Source organism: Sphaerodactylus townsendi, linkage group LG02 (genome assembly GCF_021028975.2).
Source record: "Sphaerodactylus townsendi isolate TG3544 linkage group LG02, MPM_Stown_v2.3, whole genome shotgun sequence".
NCBI lineage: Eukaryota > Metazoa > Chordata > Lepidosauria > Squamata > Sphaerodactylidae > Sphaerodactylus > Sphaerodactylus townsendi.
The window spans coordinates 80,029,680-80,057,264 of NC_059426.1; the positions used below are offsets into that span (position 1 = coordinate 80,029,680).

Below are 27,585 nucleotides of genomic sequence, written 5' to 3' on the forward strand. Positions count from 1 at the left end.
AGTTGTTTGGATGCATCCAAGAAAATTCAGATTTTTCTAATTTGTACACAGATATTATTTTCTCACATAAGTATACGGTTTTCTTTCAATTTCACCTCCAATTTTAAAAGGCACATTGTAAAAACAAAATGAATAAATCTGATTTTTCTAGTTGAGACCTACTACTTAACTGTCTCCATGTGACTTTGTTACCTGCCTTTCAAATCAGCTAAACTTGTAATTATTTCTTCTACAATAGATACTGTTGTTTGTGCATGTACAAAAAGTGGACAATGTATTCTGTCTAATGTTGGTCATTTAAAGAATGTACAGGAGCCAAGGGGGAACTAATTGCAAACAATTCAGTGTGGATCAGCTTTATGACTTGATCAACCATGTCCCCAAGTGACACTGACACTTCTCCAGTAAATAAAATGAGCAGCAAGCAGCAAGCTGTTATACTTAACTGGCTTCTGGGCAAATTTAAAAGCTTCCTAGCACATTGGCCGTTTCCGCACGGGCAATGAATGGCGACCTGGAGACGGTAAAAACGCCGTCTCCAGGCCGCCATTCGCACAGGGGGTGCAGCTGCAACGCAGCCGCGCCGCCCTCCCGGCCTGAAGCCGGCGTTTCCCCAGAGAGCTTCCCAGCGCTCTTTTTGGGGAAATGCCGCAGTGAATCCACTGCCGAGCGAACGACAGCGGCTTCACGCTGCCTCCCCCACCCGGCACTCACCTTGTCCCCGGGCCTCCGGCGCGTCTCCGAGGCCTGGGGACACGCCCCCCTGCCCTGCGCCGCTGGAGCAGGCGCGCAGGGCCAGGGGGGCTTGTCCCCAGGCCTTGGCGACACGCCGGAGGCCCGGGGACATGCCGGGTCGGCCGGGCGCCGGCGCTCCGTGGCACCGGCTGCCCGGCTGTTCCCAGGACTGTCCATGCAGACGGTCCCAGCGTTGTCGGGTCGGCGTCATAAACACCGACCCAGCCGTTTCCGCCTTCGTGCGGAAACGGCCATTGTAATTCTTGAGATCAATGTATTGTCGAAGACTTTCACAGCCAGATTCAACAGGTTGTGGTGGGTTTTCCAGGCTGTGTGGCCATGGTCTGGTGGATCTTGTTCCTAACGTTTCACCTGCAGCTGTGGCTGGCATCTTCAGAGGTGTATCACAGAGAGAAATCTGTGGCCGCTTCCACACGGCCACACTGGGGATTGGGTCGGCGTACATGATGCCGACCCAACCCCCCCTGGGACTGTTTGCACGAACAGTCCCGGTAATGACAGGGAAGATGGTGCTGCGCTGCGCTGTCGCCCGATTGACTTACCTTCCCTGCACCCTTCTGGCACATCGCCAAAGCCAGGGGACACGCCCCCCTGCCCTGCGCGATCGCTCCGGAGTCGCAGGGCAGGGGGGGCATGTCCCCAAGCCTCGGCGACGTGCCGGAAGGTTGCAGGGAAGGTAAGTCAATCGGGAAAGGAGGGATGGCGCCTTCCAGCCATTGCCGTTCACACAGCAGCGGCTGGAAGCCGCTGTTTTCCAAAAACCTCCCTTGGGGAGCGAGGTGGAAAAATGGCAGCTTTGCGCTGCTGGGGGGAGCGAGGGTGGCGCTGCTGCAAAGCAGCTGTGCCCCCCATGCGAACAGCTCCCTAGGGACAGCGTTTTTGTCATCCCTAGGGCGCTGTTAACGGCCCGTGTGGAAAGGGCCTGTTACACTGTGTCCAGTGAGAAGGGAATGTTTTAGTGAGGTACAACATTCCCTCTAAAACATTCCCTTCTCACTGGACACAGTGTGTAACAGAGACTTCCCTCTGAAGATGCCAGCCACAGATGCAGGCAAAATGTTAGGAACAAGATCCACCAGACCATGGCCACACAGTCTGGAAAACCCACCATAACCTCTGGAGATCAACTTTGCTAGGGTACATCAAGATGATATGATCAGGAGTTCACATTAATATAACTGAGGAAGTTCAAAGGAGGAAAGTTTGCCTGATGTTCATGTTTGTGTCAAAGATTTACAGCATACCTACTAACATTGCATCACATCTGTTTGGTAATGCCATTTTTAAAAAAATCTTTCTTTAGAACACACAGGCTGTGTATCAACATGTTTTCATTTCACTAAGCTGAAACAAAATGATTATGAATTATGAAGTGAGTGAAGTATGAATGTGTGACTGGAATAGATTTTGGTAGATCACTTTAACTAGTAGTGTAATACTTGTCTCATGAAATTTGGTGTCTGCCTTTGGGAGGTTTGCAGTTTTTGCAGAGGAATTCTGCATTGCTTGTCTGGTTTATACTTTATAAGAAAATTAAAGAAATATCTGGCACATCATCAGTTCTTCATGATAGTAATATGGTAACCATTTAATGAAGAGGATGGTCAATTAATAGCTGTCCAATTAAACCAAGTGTAAGTTTCCCATTTCCTTTCAAATCACCCTCCCCATCTGTAAATGAATTGCTGTGCCTGTCACAACCACAATGTAAGGTGGAGGTTGCATTGTATGTTGGAAAGAAGGGGACTTTCTGCCAAGTACATGCATTTTGGTAACAAGTCACACTCACCTGTGTGATCTAGTTTGCAATCTTGAAAATACTGTCCTGGTATGACTTAGGTTTTAGTAGGTCTGCTTGGGATGGCTCTATAATCATCTGTCCATCTAGTAATTCTTTTTATTGGACCCTCTCTCTGGTGAGCAAACAATGAGTAACTTTTGTGGTTCTATCTTCTTAACATTATCTTTTCAGTAACCCTACAGGATAGGTTAGGCTGAGAGGGTGTGATTTACCCAGGGTCACTGTAATGAACTTGCCCCACCCTGAAGGGCTGGTGTACAGCAGGCCAAAGGGAGAAGGCCTTAGCAACAGCCAGAAAAAGAGAAAAGGCTCCACAAGTAGAGAACCGACCTGATTGGTTGAGAAAGGTCCAGTAACGTTTGGCAAAAGCTAGGGGGAGCCAGTGGGCTTACAGCACGGAGAGTGGAGTTCAGTTCTGATCAGAGGCTGTCAGAGAGCAGAGCAGAGTTGGGCAGTCTGTCAGCTCTGACAGAGAAGGGTTCTGACTCAAGCTGAGGAAGCTTGAGGGAGTGTGTGGAAGGCCCTGAGTCTTGGTGGAGTGTGAACCGCCGCTCAGGTGCCTGGCAGCTAGCCTGCCCAGACATAGTCTGTCCGTCCCCTGTTCTAAACCCAGTCACCAGAAGTCCAGTCCGAAAGGGGGCATTTTAGGCCTGAGTAGGGGACTGATAGGGTAGGTGGCTAGTGTGTGCCAGTCCTACCAGACTTAGACTTGGGGTATATGAATGAGAAAGGGGTGTGTGGAACAGAGACCATCTAGTGTCTGTGAGGTAACATCTCAAGAAATAAGTTTTGCCTTCTGTAACCACTAAGCTTTAAGAAACAGTCTTTATTCAGCAACCGTTAAGCTCAAGCAAACTCTCTCTGAAACCAATACGCTTATTTCCTCTCCAGTTTATCTGAGAAGCCTCTGTTAGCCAGCAAATAAAGTCTTCAGTTTTTGTTCATCTTATAAACCACTCCAGTTTATTATTTCTGTCTGTGTCTGTGTTCCCCAGGCAGGGTGGTGACCGTGTTTAAAAATCAGTTTGAGTGGGCTATAAAAAACAACAACACAAATTTATATTTTGGTGGCAGCGAAAAGCAGAAGATATAAGCGCCTTACGTTACAGTCATCCATTGGGGTGTCATGGCGAAGTGAAGTCGGGTCTCCCAGATTCTAGTCTACCATACCACTAGCTCTCATGACACACAACGTAGTCAAAGTTCTGGCTACACAGCCTGTGTCTCCTGATATAGCTCTACCCACTTTCAGCAGAGGTTCTGCTCACATTGTATGGATTAGGAGGGGAAGGGTCTTCAGTGTCATCATTTTTATTTTCACGTTCACTAGTTTTATTAGTAATCTCAGAAACATGTAGATGTATGGGATATAAATATTTAAAACAAATATGTACATATGTAAATATGTTTGTCATGAGATGCTTTCCAGCATCACAGCAAACCTCTGTCTGCGAGTTACAGTCACATACTTGTGCACTTTCTTCCACCTCTTCCTGTGTACTCCATGCCATTGAAGTCTTTCTGGCTAGTGTAGCCTTGAATCTGTCTCTGATTCACTGTGATGTCTGAATGCAGGCACCTGGGCCAATTGTTTTATTCCCACAAGGCATGATTCTGAGCTGGGTTAAAATCCCTGTTTTTCTGAGTGTGAGGAACAGTCTGATTTGACTACCTGACTGTCATGACAAACTGGAGCCCTATTTAAGGGCTCCCAAAGCAAAATAGTGAAAGCACATGAGGATAACAATAAGCTGCATTCATGCCTGTCATCGACAAACTGAGGTTTAATGTGAAATGGGAATGCAGTCTTAATGACATATTATTCTAGCATTCCTAAAGTCCAGTTCCTCCTTAGAGCTGTCCCAAAGTTCACTGTATTTTAACTTTGCTTTTAATTATTTTAATAGTGTGTTTCTGTTTGGTTTTAATGGCTTTTAAGACATGTTTTTACTATGTGTGTTTCTAATCTGGTAGTCACCTTGGCAGCCCTGATCAGGGCAGAAAGGTGGGTTATGAATCTTGTAAATAAGTAGTGAATATTCTAAATTTATAATAGTGTACTTTTAGGAACATCATTTAAAATATATTTCTAAATTATTTAATACTAGTGGTCACTCAGAAGCCTTACTAGAAAACTGTATATCAATATTCTTCCTCCATAACACAATTGTGGGGCTCGAGAAAACAGTTCCATCTCAAGAAATTACAAAATGAAAATAGCATAACAGAGGGAATTGTCTTAGTCCTATGCCTTCTATTTTGAAGCTTTTCCTCATTGGCAAAGATCTTTAATATATGGCCTGGAATGTTTCTATAGTAGCTCTTCTGCCTGCATCTAAATTGGAGTGCCATTGACTCCAAGGCCTTAAAGAATTCAGGTCTCTGTGGACACCATGATCAAATGAATAATAATGTAGTATTTTGGCACTGTTTTAGCATCATCTGTAGAAGCCTATGACAAAAAGTATGCACTCACACAAGTTCATAAAATGAAAAGGAAACCTGGATTGGAAGATGTCTGCATGAGGAAGCTCAAAGGAGAGAGATGGAAAGCAATTGAGAGGGAGTGAGTTAGTAAGTGGCAAATGAAGAACATAAGATCGAAACATTAATTAAAACGAAATACGAGGCACAATCTCCTCCATGCTCCCTCTCCTTCTCATGATGTTTCTTCTTTGTTCTGCATCAATCCTCGTCAGTAGATCACTGGACCAAGGCAGGCCAGCATGGCTCATTACCCAGATGCTACTTAATTACACTTGCATCTTTCTGAAAGATAACTTACTAGACATAGTCAGAGCTCTGTTCTGTCTCTTATCACCCCTCTGATACCTTAGAGAATGGATTAATGAGGCCTGAAAAACTCTCCTATATATGGACTTTGATTTTGCTATTAGTGATTTGGGGCATCAGGAGAGGGGTTAGGTGGGTGAGATATAGGATCTACAGTTTCTTGCTTGCCAGCACATTCTGTTGGTTAATTCAGTTGGCTTAGTCCAGGGGTAGGGAACCTGCGGCTCTCCAGATGTTCAGGAACTACAATTCCCATCAGCCCCTACCAGCATGGCCAATTGGCCATGCTGGTAGGGGCTGATGGGAATTGTAGTTCCTGAACATCTGGAGAGCCGCAGGTTCCCTACCCCTGGCTTAGTCTGAATCAACAAGTGCATTTCCCCTGTCTCCTTAGAACAGGCAACTTGCATTGTGGCAGCAACAGAAGAAATGTGCAAGTTCAGTAGCTTTGCTTGATGAGATTAACAATTCAGGCTAGGGTGGGAGCGAATCCCCCTCTGGAAGTGGTGTGACCAGTGGTGAGATTCAGATGGTTCACACCGGTTTGGCAGAATTGGTAGCTATTTTGTTGTGTAGTTTGGTGAATCAGCTGAATGCATCCCACTACCCCAAGAGAGGGAGAGGGAGGGGGCTTTCACCTTGACGCCAGGCTGCTCTGAGATGCTAAAAGCCCCTTCACCCCCTCTCTCAGGGGAGTGGGAGCAAGAGAGTTTTAAGACCTCTGGAACAGCTGGGCATGAGCTGGCCTCCCCCGAAGGCCACATCACTAGCCCAGAGTGAGCAGGCCTCCCCCAAAGGCTGCACCACCAGCCCAGAGGTGATTGGTAGCTGGCCCCCCATGGGGGGTTCCAGCCAGGCAAGATGCTAAATGTGCAGTGCAAGCAGACGTAGGTCAGCTCCACCCCTGGGAATGCCTCTGCTGTGCTGATGTGCCCCCCTCTGCACCCCCATCATGCACCCCCATTGTGCACCCTTTGCCGTTCTCTTACCCGCCTAGGCCTCCTGGCCTTCCCTAGACCAGAAAAATCACCCTGTCAGGCCACACCGCTGGCCCAGGTGTGCGGCCCAATCTGTGGTGGCTGCCACCCACCCAGGCCCCCCGGCCAATGCCGAAGAAAGCCCCCGGACCTTGCAGCTGGCCCCCAGGCACACAGCCCACTCCGAGGCCAGCCACCTTCCACAGCGGTCCAGTGAAAGAAGCCCATCCCCTTTGGTGGCCGGGTGGCTGGCCTGGCAGCATGCAGACCAAGCTGCAGCTGCCGCCTTCCCTCGCCTCCCCCCAGCCCAACATTGAAAAGGGGGAGCACAGCAGCCAAGTAAACATAAGAAATACTTACTGTGCTGTGGTCTACAGTGGTTTCTGTGTCAAGCATGTTCCAGTGAAGCTTACGTACTCACCAAATTCCACTCACTCAGTCAATCATAGTTCTTCCGTAACAATGGCCCTCTTAGGGGCAGCGTGATCTTCTGCAACACCATATTGCAACTAATGGCCCAAGGAAGAGGAGAAGAAGCTAGAGGGTCTCATTACCAGAGAAGATCTAAAGGAAAACTGCTTGGATCCCATTTTGCCCCTACTATGAAATAAGTGGCTTCCATATTTCCATTTGACCTTAGCTGTTAAAATAGTGGTGTCCTGGCAGAAGAGGACGATGCTTCTTTGAAGAGGACTGAAGTTGCAGAAAGGGAGAGGGTTGTTGAAGCAGGAGGCACCTTTCTTCTTACCAGGCGTGGTCTACTGCTGCAGATGCACAGATCGACTTTTTGGCTATTCTGCTTTCCTCTTACTCCTTCCTGCCTCTGTCCAAAGTGCTGGATTTTTAAAAGCTTAAAATAGATACTATTAGTAGTTGTATGGTCAGGTTTGCCTTTATCCTACATTAGATAATGCATGTCAGCCACCAATTTGGAAATCTGTTGGAAATCTGGAAAGCTGATTTGTGACTCTTTTTCTGAGTTAGTATGAGTGCTTGAGATGGTTTAAACAAAAGAGAAGGGAATTGAATAGGGTTTTTTTTTGTTCTTTTAGCTTTTTGAATGTTATACTAGCATGATTTTTAGTGTTCAAGCACAATTCCAGCAGAACTCTCAAAGTCTAATTTGGATGCTACTGACATTACAGTGGATTCAGTTTAAAGGCATTTGTTTCACAAATTCATGGGAACCAAGTTGTCAGCAATGGTTAAAATTACCTCATTAATGAAGGGAGTAGTTTCACACACTTTCAATTACACTGAAAGAAATGCAACCCCTCCAATGTGCAATTGGAAACTGACACCATATATTTTGGATATCACTTGATACTAGGCTGATTATCTTAAGGGCAATAATTAGAAGTAACAATCACAATAAATAAATAAACATTGCTACAATGAAAGGACAAAACTAGTTAATAATTACTGATTTCTCTGAGCAAGATGTTTCATGTCATGGCGGTGGTGGCTTCAGTTAAGAATGCAGGAGAAATTGTATCCCAGAGAAGGATAAATATGCAGCAAAATGGATAAAGGGAAGTATTCATTTTAAAAGGAAATTGATCCACAATATTCCCCATTGTTGCCAGTAATAATGCTTAGCTCTTACATTAGATTTTAATATTCCGTTCACAAAGTTCTTTATAAGGATTAATCAGTTAATCCTCCTGGAAGGTTTGTGAGGCAGGTTAGTAAATATTATTATTCTTATTTTACAGCATGTGAGACTTAAGTCATTAAATTCTGCTCCATGTCACTACAAATTTTGTGTGACACTGTTTTCCAAAAAGTGTCCCACATAGTTCTGTGAGGTTTTTCTTAACCATCTGCGACCCTTGCTGCTTTTCTGCAGCCTTACATTTGAAACTTGATGATATTACAATAGTTATCTTGGGCTCCCAAAATACAGAGTAGCTTTCCAGAGCCCCATCAAGCAAATACTATGTGGCAGCTAACAAGTAACCACTGAGGGGCTGGGAATAAGATACTTGAGCACAGTTTGTTCCATTGTAAAGCAGCCGTACCCTTCCACCAAGGAACTGAGGGAACACGTGGTCTGTCTTTCCCCATTTTATCCTCATAAAACCCCCATGAAATAGGATGGGCTCAGAGCGGTACTGGCTGAAGGTCTCACAATAAGCTTCAAGCGGGAGGGGGGGAGAGATATAAACATAGCTGTTCCCAGTCCCAGTCTGGTACTGACCACATTGGTTCTTGACCTAATTAGGGAGGGAAGGGGATTTTAACAGTAGTACAGAGGTATAGCTAGGGGAAATGGAGCCGGGGGCAAAATCTGAGTTTTGCGCCCCCACCCCCATGTAGGGCCATGTCATGCTGTGCTGCATGGGGAGTCGCCCAGAGGGGCTTTTGTCTCCGGGCACAATATGGCACCCATATGCTACTGAGCCTCGACGTTTGTTCTTTTTTTCAGCCAAGTAAGACTTTCTCGGCTATCTCGGCTTTAAAAAAAGCACTGAGCCTGGAGGCTTGAGCACTCCCCCTCTCTGTGAGGGTCCCTCTCTGGGAATGAGGGGCACTCCAGCCTCCAAGCTTGGCATCGGCTGGAGGTTGGCCAACAAGGCATCGCGCTGAGGCCCAAACAAGCCTCTCCTCCTTCCCGGAAGTGTGGGAGCAATTTTTCCACCCCTCCATGTGACTCCCACAGGGGCACTTGGGGCGTTTGTCCCTGGATGTCCATGTGGCAGCTAAGCTACTGCAGTATTAGATATCAGAAGAATTCAGTCCCAGTGCCTCTTTATGTGGAATGAATAAGAATTCAAAAAGAATTCTTGGTTTTAGTTCACTATTGCATTTAGGGTGTGAGTTCAGGTTCACTGACAAAGCAGATGGGTTAAATGTATTTTTAAGAGGAAAAGTAGGAAACCGTTATTACTGTAAGCACATTCAATTGCTTTTGAACATTTACATGAAACAACTGGAGCAGTTCCCAGAGATGTGGGCTGATAAGTGTTTGACATGCATCTCCATCTTGCTCTTCCAGTTGATCCAAGAAGTTTTGGAATGGGTAAGAGGTAACAAAAGCTGAAACTTCTAATGAGGATAGAACTCCCCCTAAAAGGATCGGATTTGTAGCTTGGAGGTACTGCTGGACCTGGGCCTCTTGTTGAATATGCTTTTTCTAAAGTCCAGATCTGAACCTTCCCACCTTTAGAGGGCGTTGTTAAATCAACTGTGTTCCCTGGTGTTGATAAGAATAGGCAGAGTAGGGCTTGAGCAAGGGGTGCCTGTAAGGCATTAGAATATGCAGCACTGAGAAATGTTTTTCAGCTATTCTTTTTTCAGGCTCTTCCTTGTATCATCTTGGGGGTTCTTGGTTTTGTTTTTGTAGAAAAGAGCGGTAAGCTTTCATTAACTTTCAGTTCATGGCTTTTAATTATAAATGAAAAGATCATGTTAGTTTCTCTCCCTATGCTCCCTTTCCTTTGCTGACCTGAAATTATAGGGCACTCGTTTCCTAGAGCAGCTCAGTGGTTGATATCAAAGGAAACTGAGCAATAATCTAACACTGGCATAGCAAAATCTGTGGCAGTTTGACTCCCAGCCTCTAGCTAGCAATGCAACAGAACTGCTGGATATGAGAGGAACATTAAGTGTGGAAAAAAAATCACTTGAAAACAGAAGAAAAATGTCATCAAGCAAATGGTCTTGGTAGAGCTGTATAACAATTTGTACTTTTTTAAAAAACAGTTTTTCTGCTACAGTCAAAGTTTTAATGTTACTAGTTGAAACACACTGTAACACAGAGAACAAATGATACAGGGCTCCCAAACAAACCTTCATCAAGATGTCAAAACTGGGTTAGGACTGGTTAGGTTAGCTTTATCAGTGAAATGGCATCATTTGCCCTTAAGCCATCCTCTGGGTTCTTATGCCTTGACCTGCAGTAAAGACCCCAGTTAGTGGGTAGCTGCTGTGGTGCTTTTGCTGAAAATTATAGCTGTAAGTCTTAGAGTTCCTTGAACACTGGGGTTGTGGTAGTGAGAACTGTAATTGTAACAGTGTCTCACCTAATCAACATAATTGGAGCATTTCTTTTTAGTGTATATCATGCTTACAAGGAATGCTACAATAGAAACTTAAAAAGAGAAGAGTTTGGATTTATACCTTGCCTTTCTCTCCTGTAAGGAGTGTCTAAGCAACTTACACACTCCTTCCTTCCCTCTCTTCACAACAGACACCTTGTGAGGGAGGTGGGGCTGAGAGAGTTCTGAGGGAACTGTGACTGGCCCAAGGTCACCTAGCAGGCTTCATGTGTAGAAGCGAGGAAACAAATCCAGTTCACCAGATTAGAGTCTGATGCTCAAGTGGAGGAGAAAGGAATCAAACCTGGTTCTCCAGATTAGAGTCCACCTGCTCTTAACCACTACACCATGTTGGCTTAAAAGGAACCATTCTTCCACCTTACCTCAACCCGGGGCAGGGCATATTCAGCCTTGGTCCCAACCTGGTGAAACACTCTGTCGAGCGAGACCAGTGCCTTATGGGATTTGATGCAGTTCTGCAGGGCCTGTAAGACAGAGCTTTCCACCAGGCATATGATTGAGGCAGTGATGAGTACCATCTCCCCTTTCCACTTCCATTTCCAGCCTGCATTTTAAAATTACTGTTTTGGAGGTGGCAATTGCAAAAAAAAAATCAAATACATGATAACCTGCAATCCTGAGGCGAGGGGCTGAAACTGCATAGGAGGCGATGTGACCTTGGTGCCAGCATAAATGCCACTTATGCCAGCATAAGGTGCATTTATGCTGCTGCAGAGGCACTTATGCTGGTGCTGTAGAGCCTCATGGCAGTGTGATGCCCCAGCACCAGTGCAACAGTGATGGCAGTGCTCCTCTGGCTCAGGCACTAAAAAGGCATTCCTGGGAGTGGGGTCAGCTTTAGTTGGTTTCCTGAGCCCTTTTGATCCTAGAATGCTGGCACAAACTTACACTTGCAAAATCAGTGGCCACTTTCACGGGTGAAAGGACAGTGCCACTGTTGGCTTTCTGGCTGTGGTGTAGCAAGCCTCTTAGAAGGAGGCATGACTGTGCCATGGTTTTGCTTTCCCCAGTCATGGAGCATCTACCCACCCCCCAGATTGTACTGTAAGCATATTGCCATTGGAGTTAGTGGTGTGGGGGACACATATTATCTGAATTCAGAATCCTTAGGAACTGAGAGAGATCCAGCAGCTATTAATAAGTATTTTCTGATAACGCCATAAAAATTCCATCATCAGAGCTGCTGAGAGCCATTATGGACCCTGGTACAAAGATTCCACCTGCTTTCCCCTCTTATGGCCTGATGGAAACCAAATGTCAGAAAACAAATCACTTGCCTTGATGCACTTCAACTGTAATAATAAAAGGATCCTTGTATCCATCCATCTGTTCATTTGCGAAGGACATAATTCATCAGAATTTAAAGCCAAGAACCTCAACATTGGCCATCATCTTCATGATGATGGTGGGAGTTCAAGAGCCAAAAATGAAAAGAATTGGAATATCGTGGCCCAAATTATCTCCACATAGTTACACATCCTGTGCTACTTGCAATGGAAGCTAATGGTCTCTGTGGCAGGCATAACTTATTAGAAAATAATACTATGTGCTTGAGAACTGGCCACCACACATTCAGCCAGATTTATCTCACATAGTTGTTGTGAGAATGGAATGAAGGACAACAGAACAATGGAAGCTGCTTTGGGCCCCCATTAGGGAGAAAGGAAGGGTATGACATTTATGTGACATTTACTAAAAGTCTATTTTTTGTCTACAGTTCAAAAAAAAAGATGAGCAACTTACACACTCCTTCCTTCCCTCTCTTCACAACAGACACCTTGTGAGGGTGCAGTTCTTTTGACATGAAGATGAACAGGTTATTCTGTGTTCAAACTTCTGTTAAATATTGAAAATGCAGCAATCGAGAACAGGTTCCAGTGTCTATAGAAGCCTAGAAGTGGGAGTGATTTTTCTCCCTCTTTCCACACAAGCTGTTCCTGCCCAAAATGCCTTCCATATCTACTATGCTGTATAGCCTATGCTTCTTAATATTACTCTTTATGGCCATTGGTCTAATTTTGTAATTCTGTCTTTGTATGCACACGTATGTGCATACCAGTCACACCAATACAGGAGATATTTCTTACATCTGATTTAGTGGACTCTAGTTCACCAAAACATCATGTCACAATAAATCTTCAGTAAATAAATCAGCAAGAAATCTATTGCAGTTTACTCTTGCATCCATACCTTTAACCAAAAACAAAAGCAGGGGCAAATTATTTCTATAATGGTACTAGATAGGAAATACGAGGATAAATGAGATTGATTTTGCTTGCATATTTTTAAAAATGATGTCATTTGTCATATAACATGAAGTTTAATGCTTCCAATTATAAAGTAGCATTTACTAAGGGATTACTGGTGCAGTAATAATAATAACCCACTGCCTGAAAAGTGTTTAAATTGTAATTAAAGAATCAGAAAAAAGAGAAGGACAAGTAAGAGTTCTAACCACTAAGGCAGATTAGTATTCTATTGTCAGGCATGCAAAGGGTGGGGAAAGACGCATCCTTTTGCTACTTTGACAGCTCGTGAGGAAATATTAACACCCCCCTTTCTGTTCATAATATTAACAAAGGTTTGCTTCTAGTCTACTATTAAATACTACTTCTAAATTGCCATCTAGGATAAGCAGAAGTTGAGACCAAGACTGAAAAATAAGGGCTTGGGGGCTTGGAGGAGAAAATTAGAAAGGGGGGGCAGAGAAAAATAAAGGCTGATCATGAAAGGAAGAAGCAAAATGAATGAATATGTGGAAAAGAGGAAAAGAAATTAAGAAGGAAAGTTTGTTTAATTTTTTTCCATAACACACTAACAGGGCTGTCCTTCTGTAACATCTGGATGTGCAGACAAAACTATAGAGCTGGGTGGAATGAAAGGAAGAAGAAAACCATAGACTGATTAAGATAAGAACCTTGTTAGTAGGCTGCATCTTGACAATGACTGTAGCAGCCATGAGCTGTGCTGGCTGGCTGGCTGGCTGGCCTTGCTCCAGTGATCACTTGGTTGATGGGTTCAGCAGGATCTCATAAGCAAGGGGTTTCTCTCAGCCTCCTAGTAAACTTTGCAGAAAGGCATGGGAGGCAGATAGTAAAAGCTACTGACTACCTACAGCACAGGGCTGTTGGAAAGAGAAAATGGCAGAGAAGAGGACTATTGTAAGTCCCTCCAAGTCTTCACTAAAGACAAATATAGTGTATAAAATAAATGAACACTGCTCTTTATTGTGCTTTGCCTTCCCTGTGCACCTAGTGGCTGGAGTGCAGAACAGTGCATTGGAAGTAAAAGTAACTGAAATGCATTGGCTGAATGCAGCATGACACTGGCCCTCCAGCTGACTTGGGACCCAAGAATTTCCCCCCCCCACACACACCTCCCTCCAAGCAGCTATCCATTATTATAGTATTGACAGTGTCAGTTTGAAGTTTGAGGTGAAGGACCAGCTACAATACGAATATCAAATTTAAATAAGCAACTACTGGGTTATAGCAGTTTAAGAACTGGACTTGGTTTCTTTATGAGCCACAGAACTATTTTTTTAAGTTACAGCACTTCCATTTGAACTCAACTATATGTGCAGAAGGATTGTGAAAGTCCATATGGTTGTGTTCAAATGAAAAATAGAGGTCAGTGCAATAACTGGATTTTCCTCTTCTAGCTCTGTTGCATGTGAGAAAAATTCCTACCCCTTGATTCCAATTTTTTGAAAGGGGAAAAATAGCTTTTATGAGGGACTAGTGACGTAGTGCCAACAGGGCTGGGGACGCCCAGGGCAGAGCTGTGGTGGAGGTGTTGCTGGGCGGTGGAAGGGACATGACAGGAGCATTCCAGGGCAGGGGTGGGTGGCACCATGGCAGGGGCGTAGGGCGTGCGCATGCCCCAGGCACAGTTTCCCTTTGCTCCGCCCCTGTGAGGGGCTTAAGTATATGGTTGGGTCATGACAGCATTTCATATTTTTTTTATTTACTGTATTTATTTATCTTTCTCCCCAATGAGAAAAAAGCTAAAATCATTCTTCTCTCCTTTGTTTTATCCTCACAGAGGACAGAATCATGTTTCTACTGTAGGACATTACTGCTAGACATGCTGCCAGACATGGTCCTTCAACCCAATTAACATTATACTTCAAGCATAGTCTAATTCTGGGACAAGGCCACAACTCTCAGGATACCAATTTGAGATCACGATAGGCCTAGCAATAGCTGCCATTGACATTTTTATACCAGCTGATGGCCTCACTGATAGGTCCAGAAGGACTGAGGTCATAGGTAGCCCTGCAGAGTGCCGTCTTTGTGTCCTTTCATGTAGTGGGATCACAGAAAATTTCTCTAACTCTTTAACAGATATTTAAACTGAGAAGGGCTAAGGGATGGGATTTTGACCTGTTGAGGAGGGTAAGGTTTGATGCTCTGTTTAACTTTCTAGAGGTTGCTGTAAATCAAACAATTAAAGTGGACAGTTACTATAGTAAAGCTCTACTCCTCTTTTTGTCTATCTGGCAAATAGTTCATGAGAGTACTTTTTTATTTGAAAAGAACAGGAAAGGGATGTTCTCTAAATCCAGGACTTTTCTCTGATTACCTTAGACACCTGCCTGTCCAAGATAACACTTTCTTATAATGTTATGATTCAAAGATATACATCTAGGGAGACAGGGGAGATGTTTTTTGTAAGAGTTTTTTTAGTGGCCTAAGAAAAGAGTATTCATTTTGATTTGTATCTAACTTTGTGAAGCTCCCCCTCCTTCTCCTGGCCAGGAGTGGCCAGATATGCTGTCCTTTCTTCCATTTCCTGGGTGGACTTTTGCCCCTCCTTGCACCAGTTGGTTGAGGAGAAGTTAGTGAAGTTGGCTAGCCTATGGAACCCCAGGGTTAGTCCTGGAGATAGTGAAGGGTTCCTTGAGAGAGTGGATGGTTGCCTTTACCTTCAAACAGGTGGTGGTGGTGCACTCACCCCTAAAGAGGGGGCAATGTGTTTACCTCCACATTCATTAATCTACTATAAATTATCAACTCTTTTTGCAAAAAAGCTTCAGTTCTTTTTTTACACTTTGTAGTTTGCTAGATTTTAATTTTAAAAAGGTTGTAATTTTGTAATATGTTTTTTAATGAGCTTTTAAGGAGTAGGGTCCTTTCATTAATGGTGTTAATACTGATTAGGACATTGGCCAGGCAGATGTTACTATGATGCATTTAATTTGTAAGGTGCAGTTGTAAGGTGCAAGGAAGGTGCAGTTGATATTATTTTGCAGTTATGTAAAAGATAGGCGTCAGATACTTGGGCAGGGGCAGCACAATTTGAGAGCTTGTCCCATGCTCCGTTTTCTGTAGATACACCCCTGTCCCTTACTGCTTTGTAAACTTGTATACCCAGTGCTCAGAAAAGGCTATACTGTTCATTTTGAACTGTGTCTATCCAAGATAATACTTGCTCTGGATGCTCTGAGGTTACAAGGGATAAAAATAGTCAGTGAGGGCAGCACTCTTCATCACAAGTGGTTAATGCTATGAATTCTGGCTACATTTTTGCTGTTTTGAGGATATAATAGTAAAAGCACTTTCTTCCTGTAAGCTTGCATGTGTTAAAGCTTGCATGTGTTAAAAAGTAATCTCTATACTTTTGAACAGCATTCAGACAATCATTGCAGTGTCCAATCAAGGGAAGAGGGTATCACACCAACCATCTTGAGATACGAATGCAACACAAGATAACACAAGAAACCAGAATATGGGTAGAAAAGGGAAGTTTGTTATGCCATGTGGGGAGGGGCAGTATATAAAACAAATAAATAATAATAATCCTCACAATACTTAGTGGGATACCATAGGTATTGGGTGGGTTTTTGCTGTTTGACTGGAGTCTTTGCAAAAAAAAGGCTTGTTCCATCACAACCCCAAATGGAAGACTTGCCCATAAAAGCCCTGGTAGACCCTTGCCTCATTAGACCCTGGCCTTTTCCTTACTGTAATATGGACAGAATCAGAAATGGCAGGTTTGTCTCCAGCCCTGCAAGCTCCTTATTAACTAGATATCTGTACTACCTCTGCAGGAAAAGAAAATGGAATACAGAAAAAGGCAGTGAGATAATACTTCACATATACTTCTCTGAATGAGAGGAAGGTGTGGAAGCGCTTCTCCACCGTGCATACATTTTAGACAGGTTGCTGCTGCCTGTCTTCTGTGAATTGTACGAACCAACTCATGCAGCTTTCAGAAGTGAAGGGACAGTTTTTGTACACCTTTGTGTTCTGGGCTGGGGACAAGAATTTCCAGCCACTTTTTCAATAGCTGATACGTTGATCAGCTTCCTCCGATTCCTGTTGAGTGTATGGCAGTGGAATCAGAACCAACAAGCTGGTAATAGCAAAGGGAAAGTGCAGCTGAGATTTACCTTGGCTTCTGTTGCTGCCTGGGAGTGGGGTGTAGAGAGGGCAGTAGTGTACCGGTCCTACGCCCCCACCTGCCTGGTTCCCCATGCCCCCACTCCCCACTTACGGGAGCCAGCAGGGAGGCCGGGGGAGGGTGGGCTCAGGGGCAGCTCGGACAGGCACTGCTGCAGCAGGCCCAGCCTCCCTACAGGCCAGCTCCTGCCCTTCCCAGGGCCTGGGGAGGGCAGAAGCTGGCCTGCAGGGAGGCTGGGAGAATGTTGGACGGCCCAGGCAGGTGAATTGGGTGGGTTCCACTGAGCCCTGCCCCCCAGCTTCCCCACAGACCTGGGGTGGGGCTCAGCGGCGGGCGACTCGGCAAGCACTGAGGTGGTAGGCCAGCTCCTGCCCTACTCGGCCTCCCTGGGGGGGTGGGAGCTGGCCTGTAGCCGCAGCGAACTGCTTGTCCAGCAAGCGGCACCCCAGCATGGGGGGGGGGGAGAGCTGCCGAGCGCCAGCTGGGTTGCCACTCCACGGGAGAGGCCGGGTATGGTGACCCGCTGGTGCCCAGAGGCCCCTCACATGATGAAACGGCATGTGCCCAGGGACATGGGATACCCCATGTCCCCATGGGTGGTACACACTTAGGAGAGGGTTGGCTCAGCACCGACATCTAGCCCAGGAGAGGGTTGGGCTCAGTGCCGGCATCTAGCTCAGTGCTGACATCTAACCCAGTTGGGCTCGGCGCTGGCATCTAGCCTAGCTCAGCTGCCAGTGCAAGCAAGTAACGTGCCTGGAGGAGGTGGGGCTGCAGCCTTATATGGGCAGGCTGGGCCATCCTGCGCCTCTTCTCATCCAAGCACCGACGACTTCTCCCACCCTCCCTCTCTCGTGGGGCTGAGGTTTTTGTTGCATTCTGGTTACGGTGATTGTTGTTATTTGCATTTCGACTGTCACAGCCTGGTAGGTTGCACATGGGGACTGATCAATTGAGGGGAGGAGGAGCCTGCCTGCCAGCCTTCCTAATTTGGTGAGGGCCTCCTGGTGAGTGGCGAGAGCCTCTGAGTTCATCCAGAGGCCAGTGCCCAGATGGCTCCCACTTTCTTGCTGCTCCGGCCATTGGTGTTTTTCTGCATGCACCGGGCTGGGAAAAATTATTATTGGGAGACAGCAGACATGCTACCCAGTGCCAGATCTGACCATATGCTGTGCCTCTGCTTTCTTTTGCCAGCACACCAATAAAACAACTGTTGCCAAAATTTTACCCACACAACTGGGTTTCTGTGTGTACTTCCATACCCTGAAGCCACTCCCTCCCCCCTTCAGGTGGCAAAAGAAATAAGAAAGGCATATAAGGTTGGAGGTGTGTCGAAAATAACCTTAAATATCCCTACCATAGTCTCTTGGTCAGGTGTAATGTGACTTGTTATTTGCACATTTTCTAGAGAATAAATCCACTGTGTTTAGTGGAGTTTTTCTGTGTAAGGGTATATAGACTTTTTAATGATATTTTGACACTGTTCCCTAAAATGGTCCTTTAGAATGGGACAAGATACAAAGCCAAATATTGTATCAGTCTAGGCTTTTAGTTTATGTAATAGGTAAGGGAGAAAATACCTCTTTAGAGAATAACTCCTTTAGCCTACACAGTTTAAGCCACGAGAAATGCTAACGATGGGACTTAATACATCCTGTTGCTGTTTTAAATGTTTTGTTATTCAGATCTGTGAAAAGGAGGAGCCAAGAAGAAAAAAATATCTGCATATGAAGCCAGCAGCAAAAAGCTAAATGATGCCTCTAACCAAGTATCTTTCTGTTTCTCTTTCTGTTTTTTTCTGCAGGGCTTGTGAAGTTGGGGATTCACTGTGTAACATGTCAAAAGGTCGCTATAAAAATTGTCAACAGAGAGAAGCTCAGTGAGTCGGTGCTAATGAAGGTAATTTTCTAATGGGAGATCTGGAAAAAAAGGAGAGTTCTTGGCTCAGTGGCTTCTGTTCCATGCAAAATTAATACCTTTAATTATGTTTAACAAACATCCCTGTCAGTGCTAAGATTGTGCTTTGCATAATAATAATACTAATAATTCATGGGTGTGGGTAGGGAGACTGAATTAAAGAGTAGGGTGTATGCAAGCGCTTTAATTAAGAACAAAAATTAGCGTCCAGTTGTGGTGCAGTAATTGAATGTAAAACAGTTAATGTCTAGGTTGGCCTGATCTAACGTACACGAGTAGAATTTAGTTGTTTTCTGGTTACATTAATCTGCAGATTGAGCCTTTGATTCAGGAGTTGGGATATTTTTTCTAATGTGGGGCAACTTTTTTAGGTTGGAGTTTACCAGTGGGGGAATCGTCTGGCTTCATCCTTGCATTAGGAATGCTCTGGCATGGGCTTTTTGGTCTTTGAGAGATCTAGACAAGATCTAGATTCAAAACCTGGGGTGCTTTACTTCTTTTTTAGCTATTCTGATGGTGTGTAATAGCAATAGGTGGAATAGAATTTAATTAAATGCATGTTATTTTAAACATTTACCATAATCTGTTCTTCTTGTCTGTGTGCTTGTGGCGGGGGTGGGGTGGGGTGGGGTGGGGTGGGGTGAGAGAGGCCTGTTCCTTGTTCCCAGTAAACTTTGGTTGTATCAGACTATGCTGTCTTCAAAAAATTGAGCAACAACATATTTTGTCAAAGGCTTTCACGGCTGGAATCACTTGGGTGCTGTGTGGTTTCCGGGCTGTATGGCCGTGTTCTAGCAGCATTCTCTCCTGACGTTTCGCCTGCATCTGTGGCTGGCATCTTCAGAGGATCTTCAGGATCCTCTGAAGATGCCAGCCACAGATGCAGGCGAAACATCAGGAGAGAATGCTGCTAGAACACGGCCATACAGCCCGGAAACCACACAGCACCCAAACAACATATTTTCTCACCTTGTTTAAGAAGCACATGTTTTCTTTATAGTTTTCTATGTAAACACCCTCTTTCAGTCACTGGCATCTAGTCCAGGTAGCAGAAGCAGTGGAAAGTTTCTTCACCTTATATATAGTCAAGTAGCTGGGCTGCTTTTCCTGTTTGTAGGGATTTATTTGCCGCATTGGAAATTAATCCTTTGTTTTATAGATCAGTATTAACAGTGGTAGAAATATCATGGGTCACATCTTAATGAAAGCATGGATTGTTGCAGTGTGAGTCTAATTTAGGTTAAATCCATTGAAAATGGGCATCACTTGTTCACTAAAGTTTTACATTCTAAGCTACCTGAAAACATTTTATATTGAAGGCGGGGTGGGGGTTGGTGGGGGTTGCCCGGGGGGGGGGGGAAGGAGGACAGGAGAGAAAAAGAAATTTATTGGTCTGCTTGTCTGTCTGCACTTCTTCTCCTCTCACCCTTGGAAGCTGTATTAATTTATTTGGAGAAATTGATTTGATATGAAACTCATTTTTTGTTTGGAAAACCGAAAAGAAAAACTGGCAATACTAGCTTTCAGGTAAACAGAAGTACATATTTCAGGAGGTGAGTTTAAATGTGATGTTTAACGTTAACTATATATTATACTGATGAGAGGCTTGTAGGGAATCCTGGAAGAAGAAACCATTTGGAATGTTGCAAAATTTCTTCCCTATTGTATTCAGTGGAGTGTCATGGTCTTGAGCTGGCAAATTTTCCTCTTTTTTTCTTTAAATAATAGTTTCACTATAGTTTATGTTTCCTTTGCGTGCTCCCTGGATTCTGGTGATCAGACAGGCATTGTGGATTCTATGCACAGGACTCAATTCCCAGGCACAGGGAGAAGGGACTTCAGCCTACTTCCCTCCACTGTTTTCTTGACCTAAAACAGCAATGGGATGTTCCCTCACGAAGGAAACTTTTGTTCAGCTTCTCAGTACCCAGGATGTTCCCACCACCAACTGGGCTGTTTCTGGTCAGGAAAATGGCATGGAGGGAGGCAGAAGCTGCCATGTGCTACAGTTCTAATCCAAATATCAATATCCAGTGCCTGAAAATTGAGTTCCTAGCATGGAACATAGCAAGCACATTTTATTGCTAGGAGCCATGGAGGAAGATTTTGATAGCTGCAATCAACTGGCAGTTGTGGGTTTTCCTGGCTTTGTGGCCATGTCTGGTAGTTTTAGCTCCTAATTTTTCACCTGTGGCTGTGGCTGTCATCTTCAGTCATAAAGAGAAATACATCTTTCTGTGACATGCCTCTGAAGAGGCCAGCTACAGAGGCAAGCAAAACACTAGATGCTAGAAAACCCACAACAGCTAGTATAATTTCTTCATTACTGGGAAGTCCTCCAAGTATATAGAGACCCCTAACCTGTATGTGGGAGACTGAGTTTTCATCATAGGCTCAAGGCCCACTGCTTTACTAATAAGCAATAATTTTAAGATGCCAGGATAAAATGAGTAAAATGTCTTTCACACTTCCTTTGAGCTTCCTGGAGAAATGGTGGAATAAACAGTAACTATATAGGAATACAATTACATGTTATGATAAACGTATCATTATGCAAAAAATAGTAACTGTTCACGGTTACTTTCCACCCCTCCATCACCTCTAGTAGAATTTGCCTTGTGTCCTGATATGCTTCCTCAAAAACATGTTGAATGTTTCCTTGCTTCTCTGGCTAACAGCAGTTGGTGGTGTGGTACTGGGTGGAAAATGATGATACTCTGACATGAGGTAACCTCAGCTTGATGTTATGGACCTCTACACATAAGCATCACTTTAATGGCAGACATATAATTTCTTGTAATATGAAGTTCTATTCCTTAAGATTGATTTCTCTTCCACTATACCTCAGCACATATATGTCTATTAGCTTTTCGGAGCATCCCGCTTTTTTCTATCTTTTAAGAAGTCTCAAAGCAGCTTAGGATCACTTTACTTTACCTTCCCCACAACAGACACCTTATGAGGGAGGTAAGTTTGGGAGCTGGAAGAGTTTGAAGAGAACTGTAACTGATCCAAGGTCACCCATCAGGCTTCTTGTGGAGGAGCAAGAAAAACAAACCCGGTTCACCAGATGAAAGTCTGCCGCTCTTAACCACTACATCATGCTGACTCTCTTGAGAGAGATTGAGGCTGTCAAGGTAGAGAGCCTTAAAGGTAAATAAAAGCTTGATGGTGATATGGAAAATGACAAGGAGTCAGAGCAGAGATGCTAAGCAAAAAGGAGACATGGTTCTGTGTTAGGTTGATGATTTTAGCTTGTGTCTTGAGAAGGAGAGGAGGAGGGGGATGGAGGACTTTGCAATATTTGGGTGTGTGGAAGAGAGAGAATTGCCATATATGGCAGGAAAGCTGTGTTTCTGACTGAAGCCTGGACTGAAAATGTTCTGGTAAAATCCTGAAGCATTAAATTGTTGCTTCAGATGGGGGGGGGGGAGGGTCTTTTTAATGCTTCCTTGTGCTAAAAAACCAAAACTAGGCTATTAGTTTACTTTACCTTCCCCACAACAGACACCTTATGAGGGAGGTAAGTTTGGGAGCTGGAAGAGTTTGAAGAGAACTGTAACTGATCCAAGTTTGAGGATAAAAGTGTTACAAGTTGGCTCTATCATCTCAGTCCCACTTCTATTGCACATATAGGCCAGGCCTCAAGGTATATTTGGGATGAAGCTATTTTTGGCTTTTTGACGGTCAAATCAGATGTTATGCTGGAAATACCATGAATGAGCAGGTATGCAGTGTTCCATGCAAATTGTGGGGGTAGAAGGGCAGAGTTAAGCTTCCTCCTGATGTGGTCATAGCTGGTCATTGAACACTTGAGGTAAGTGTAGAGGTCCAGCAAAGACCTGGGTCCCTGGGACCATTTTTGATTGGGAAATTTGTACAGGGACTGTATCGTCAAAGGCTTTCACGGCCAGGTTCAACTGGTTGTGGTTGGTTTTCCGGGCTGTGTGGCCGTGGTCTGGTAGATATTGTTCCTAACGTTTCACCTGCATCTGTGGCTGACCTCTTCAAAAGTTGTCTTGGTGTTTGTGAATTTCAATGGCCTCCCTGTGCAGTCTGACATAGTAACCTTCTGAGTTGTCCAGAATTTCAGTGTTTTCAAACATTTTATTTCAAACATTTTACACCTCTTAAGATGCCAGCCACAGATGCAGGCAAAACGTTAGGAACAAGATCTACCAGACCATGGCCACAAAGCTCAAAAAAACAACCACAACCAACTGGTTGTTGTGGGTTTTCTGGGCTGTGTGGCTGTGGTCTGGACACAGACGTCCCTCTGTGATACATCTCTGAAGATGCCAGCCACAGATGCAGGCAAAACGTTAGGAACAAGATCTACCAGACCACAGCCACACTATACAGGGACTATACAGGGACTCTTTTTCCACACTGTGGTCAAAATCTGAATTGTGCAATCACCTACATGCTTTTTAAAACAAAAAGAGTGTTTGGAAACTGATTGGGAGAACTCTGAGTATCACATGTAGTTTGGCCCTGAGTTTGCTTGTATAATATGTTTGATTTGTTTTGTTTTGGCATTAATTTTAAATATGTTTTTGTAGAAAAACTTAGCCTTTGGAAAAAGGCCATGAATCAGAGATAGAACAACTCCAGTTAAAATGTCTCCAGAAAGAAGCCTCCAGCAAATCTAGGGAGAGATGGTGTACACATTTCCTCAAGAAATAACTACCTTTTTCTGCCTGAGACCCTGGAGAGCCACCAGCAGTCAGGACAGAATACTGAACTCAATGGACCAAAGGTATGATTCAGTGCAAGTCTGAATCATATATTCACTGGCAGTCTCTGGACTCACTTATCTAGAGTACATGAGAGCAATGTAGCAACATACAGAATGACAGAGGCAAGTCCTTGAGTGAGTTGCTGACTGCTGCAGTTGGCTGCCTTTTAACAGCTCCTGCCCCCAGTTTTTTGTCTTGTTCTCCCAGCCTTCCTGAGTGTTGCTGTTTGGGGAGGTTTTTCCCCCACCAGCTAACACTTTTTTATTTTGTATATTGAGGGAACTGGCCTTTTCTCTGCAGCTGCTCTTCATCTGAGCTGCACAGAATTGAGAGGCATTTGGTAAAGTACTTTCTAATCACACCGTAATACTATCAATATTTCTGGAGAGAATAATTCAGAATTGAAGCAGCTGGTCTCAATTAACAGAACTGCTGCTGTGGAGATGATACACAGGCAGCCATGGTAGAGAATGAAACTGCAATAAAATGTGTCATTTGAGCCCGCATTGCTCTATCCAGGGGACTGGATTGTGGGTGGACTGCTAAGTGGAGGCATATGGATTATTCTCAGAGTGTCCACTTGGGCTTCCTACTCTGCTAAATCGAGGCATGTTTTGCACAGTTCTACCTACTGAAATGCTTCTTAAAAGATTATCATTCTGTTAGACACTCAGCTTGGTTGGAATTGGCAGTAGGGTTCTGTAACATCTGTGTGAGCCCAACTCAGCTAAGACTACATCCCTCCAGTATCCTACATCACACCATTGCCCAGAACTGCCAAGCAGAAGGGAAAGCATACATTCCAACTGGATCTGTTTAATAGCCAAAGGATACTTTTAATTATTCAATTTATTCATTTACTATACTCTCAACTATATCCACTTGCTGCTGCATTACTTCTCTTTGCCAATGCAGTGGCCACTGATACTGGAAAGAACTCATGTTGAGGTTCAAAGTGGACCAATTTGGTTTACTGAGTATATTTTTAACAGTATTTAGTAGATAATTCTTTTATACCAGGACTGATGAGAGCTCAAGACACATCTGATGTGTACAATAAGAGATAATTTTTGGCCAGGTTTTGATGAGAGCATAAATGACTCTTGGAAAGTTATCAAAATGTGATGTAATGAGGTTACTATCAGTTTCCATCTGAATGATAAATACTAGTGACGACCCACAAGAACTTGCATAAGGCATTTCATTCCCCTCTCCCCCACTATTTCTTCTTTACCTTCCCTGAATGTCCCCGAAGCCTCTCCCCTTTTCCTGTTTTCTTCTCTTGTTCTAGGGTTGCCAGCCCCCAGGTAGGTTAAAATAGTTCAGTCTACACCAATCATAACTCAATGGAGCAGTCTACAAACGTTTATAAACAAAAAATAGTTATTTACTCATGATGCACTCTGTCACAATTATAATACACTAGCGGGGCCCGGCCATGCGTTGCTGTGGATTATTGTGGTGAAATGGGAAAGGAACAGTAGCAGCAAATCAATTACAGAGGCCAGCAGTACATGCTCATGGAAACGCGCAGGCTGATACTGTGCGATGTCATTGATGTGTGTGACCGCATCCTCCCTCATTTCTCTTCCCTTGCATGGCCCCCCTCCCCCTCCCTCCCTCCCCTTTCCCTGTGCTAGAGTGGGTGGGTCATATCCAGATGCTGTGGCCCCTCCCTCCCCTCCCTTGCATGTCACCCCTCACTCTCTCCCCTCCCTAACTTCTCTTCCCTTGCATGCCACCCCTCCCTCCCTTCCGTCTCCCTCTGCTAGGGTGGGCGGGTCATATCCAAATGCTGGGCCCACTCCCTCCCCTCCCTTGCATGCCACCCCTCACTCTCTGTCCCCTCTTCCCTTGCATGCCTCCCCCTCCATCCCTTCCCTCTTCCTCCACTGAATGTGTATGAGAGTAGGTGTGTTGTGTGTTAGCAGTGGGTGAGACACAGAGTGAAAGGTAGCTGCGTGTGGGGGGGACCCCACCTGACGTCTCACATGGCAACGTGTGTATGTGTTTCACGTTGTCCTGCGCCCAGGGCAGGGTACCCATTGGGGCCCCGGTTGCCAACCCACTTCCCCTGCCCAGATGCTGGAACCTCCGCCCTCACTCCCGTTCTCCGGGGAGTGGACTAAGTGGGACAGCCGCTTTAGCCACAGGTTGAGCTGGCTGCCCACAGCTGACCCAGGGTCCGCAGAAAGCTAGGGAGAGAGAGTGGGGCAGCCCCCCTGTCAGCCTCTGGACTGCTGGCTTCTCCTTCCCTCTCAGTTCCTACCCCCTCTGGCCGTCCGCTGCCTCCCCTCCTCTCCAAGACCTTCCCCCCTGTTGTCCTCTCCTCTCCTCCACTTGGACTCCCCCACTGTTGTCCTCCTTGTCCCTCTACGTCCTTCTCTTCTCCCTGCCACACACACACACTCCCTCCTTCCCTCCTTCTCGCCCTTCTCCCCCTCGTCCTCATGTTTCCACCCTTTTATCCCCTCCTCTGTAAACCGTGGGGTTGAAAACCCTGCCCTCACGCCCCCGTGCTTCCTCCCACCTACCGGACTCAGCCCAACAGGGCCCAGCTGGCCCCGCTCATCTGGCCCGGCCCCTTCGGCGCGCCTCTCTCCACCGCCGAGGCCTCCGCCCGTGAGAGCAGGGTGCCTCTCTGCTCCCCGGCTGCCCCATCGACAGAGCTTGGAGCACTCCCGTCCCTCTACGGTGCAGCGACGGGGCTCCCCTCCTGTCGCGGCAGCGCCCCGCATTGTGGGGGATGTGTTGGCGCAGCGACGGGCTCCCCTCCTGTCACGGGAATGCTCCGCATTGTGGGGGATGCGCCCGCCGGCCACGGGCGGGGCGCAAGTCCGGGGAGGTCATGGGGGATGCGCCCGCCGGCCGCGGGCAGGGGCGCAAGTCTGGGGAGGGGGGCTACCCCCGCTCCCGGACACACATCCACTCAAGTTATGGCCTATGTACTGTTTTCACTGCTCATATCTGGCCATCTGAGCGAACATTCTAAGGGCACCAACATTCTAAGGGTGACAGTTACACACAGGCAGCTTCATGGCCTGGTGCACCAGGAAAAAGATGTTTTACCTGGCTCAGGTGTGTTGTCTGACAGCGGGAGGTATGTAAGAACACTGTCGAGGGAATGAATAAGTGTCTGTGAAATTTTTAGAGCGTTTGGGCCAGCAGGTGCGGGGTTATTCTCGAAGCAACAAACGCATGGTTCAATGTTTATATGTATAGATTAAACAAATAGCAAACCAAAATTGGATGTACAATCTTCTCAATAAATACAAATAAATATAGTCACACTTTTTCTTTAAAAAAATTTTAAATTCATTTTATAACTACTACAACAAAAATAACACGGGAAGGTAAACATAAGTGACCCAGTCACTCTATACTGCTAAGACAATATACTGGTAGCTAAGGTAGTTTATCTCTGTAGTCAGCTTGTTCTCCAGGTAGTTGCTGTTGTGCTGAGACCAAAACATAGAGGCTGCAGATAAGGGAATGAGGCCCACAGGTCAGGGAAGATCACAGTTTACCTTCTTCCAGTCGTTTCAGCAATGACTGATTTAAAGTGGGAACCACCTGAAAACTACATGTCCTTACAATGACCTTAGTCACTTTCCTGGTACAAGAGGCAGGGGCCACATAAGGGGAGAGCCACATGCAGCTCCCAAATTATTGAGCATCATGGTTCTAGTTCATTATTCTTCGCAACTGGGTTAAACTGGATTCTTTGAGGAATCTCAGTTACACAGCATAAAGGCAATAGCTCTTCCCTGTTTGTCCTCAGAGCCTAAGAATCAGAAATATACTGCATTTGGACATAGCTGTTCCATCTCTTTGTTAGGGTTAATAATAGGAATTAATCTACCTATCTCTAGTTCTCTTTTTAAAAATCCATCTAAGCCAGTGGTCACAAATCTTGTGGCTGCGAATCATTAATACATTGAAAACTACATGTAGAGAGTCACAGCATTAGAATATAAAAATACTTTTAAAGATCTCTTGAAAGCAGCAAAAACAAAACCAGATAGCTGTCAGTCTAAGAGTAAAATACAGCAACCTGTTGCGTGATGATTTTCTTGACTGACTTAATAAATCTGTCATCTAGCTGTTCACCTGGGAGACTTAAATAGCACATATAA

The 27,585-nt window shown here is 45.1% G+C and overlaps 1 protein-coding gene across 17 annotated transcripts in view; it reads left to right on the forward strand.

The window, feature by feature from the left end:
- Positions 1 to 27,585, forward strand: part of BRSK2 (BR serine/threonine kinase 2) — a 490,293-nt gene that overhangs the window by 230,189 nt on the left and 232,519 nt on the right. For all 17 annotated transcript variants that reach the window (XM_048487092.1, XM_048487093.1, XM_048487091.1 and 14 more), the window contains exon 2: positions 18,598 to 18,692. In XM_048487092.1, coding sequence (XP_048343049.1) covers positions 18,598 to 18,692 — 95 coding nt within the window. The remainder of the gene's footprint in view (positions 1 to 18,597; positions 18,693 to 27,585) is intronic.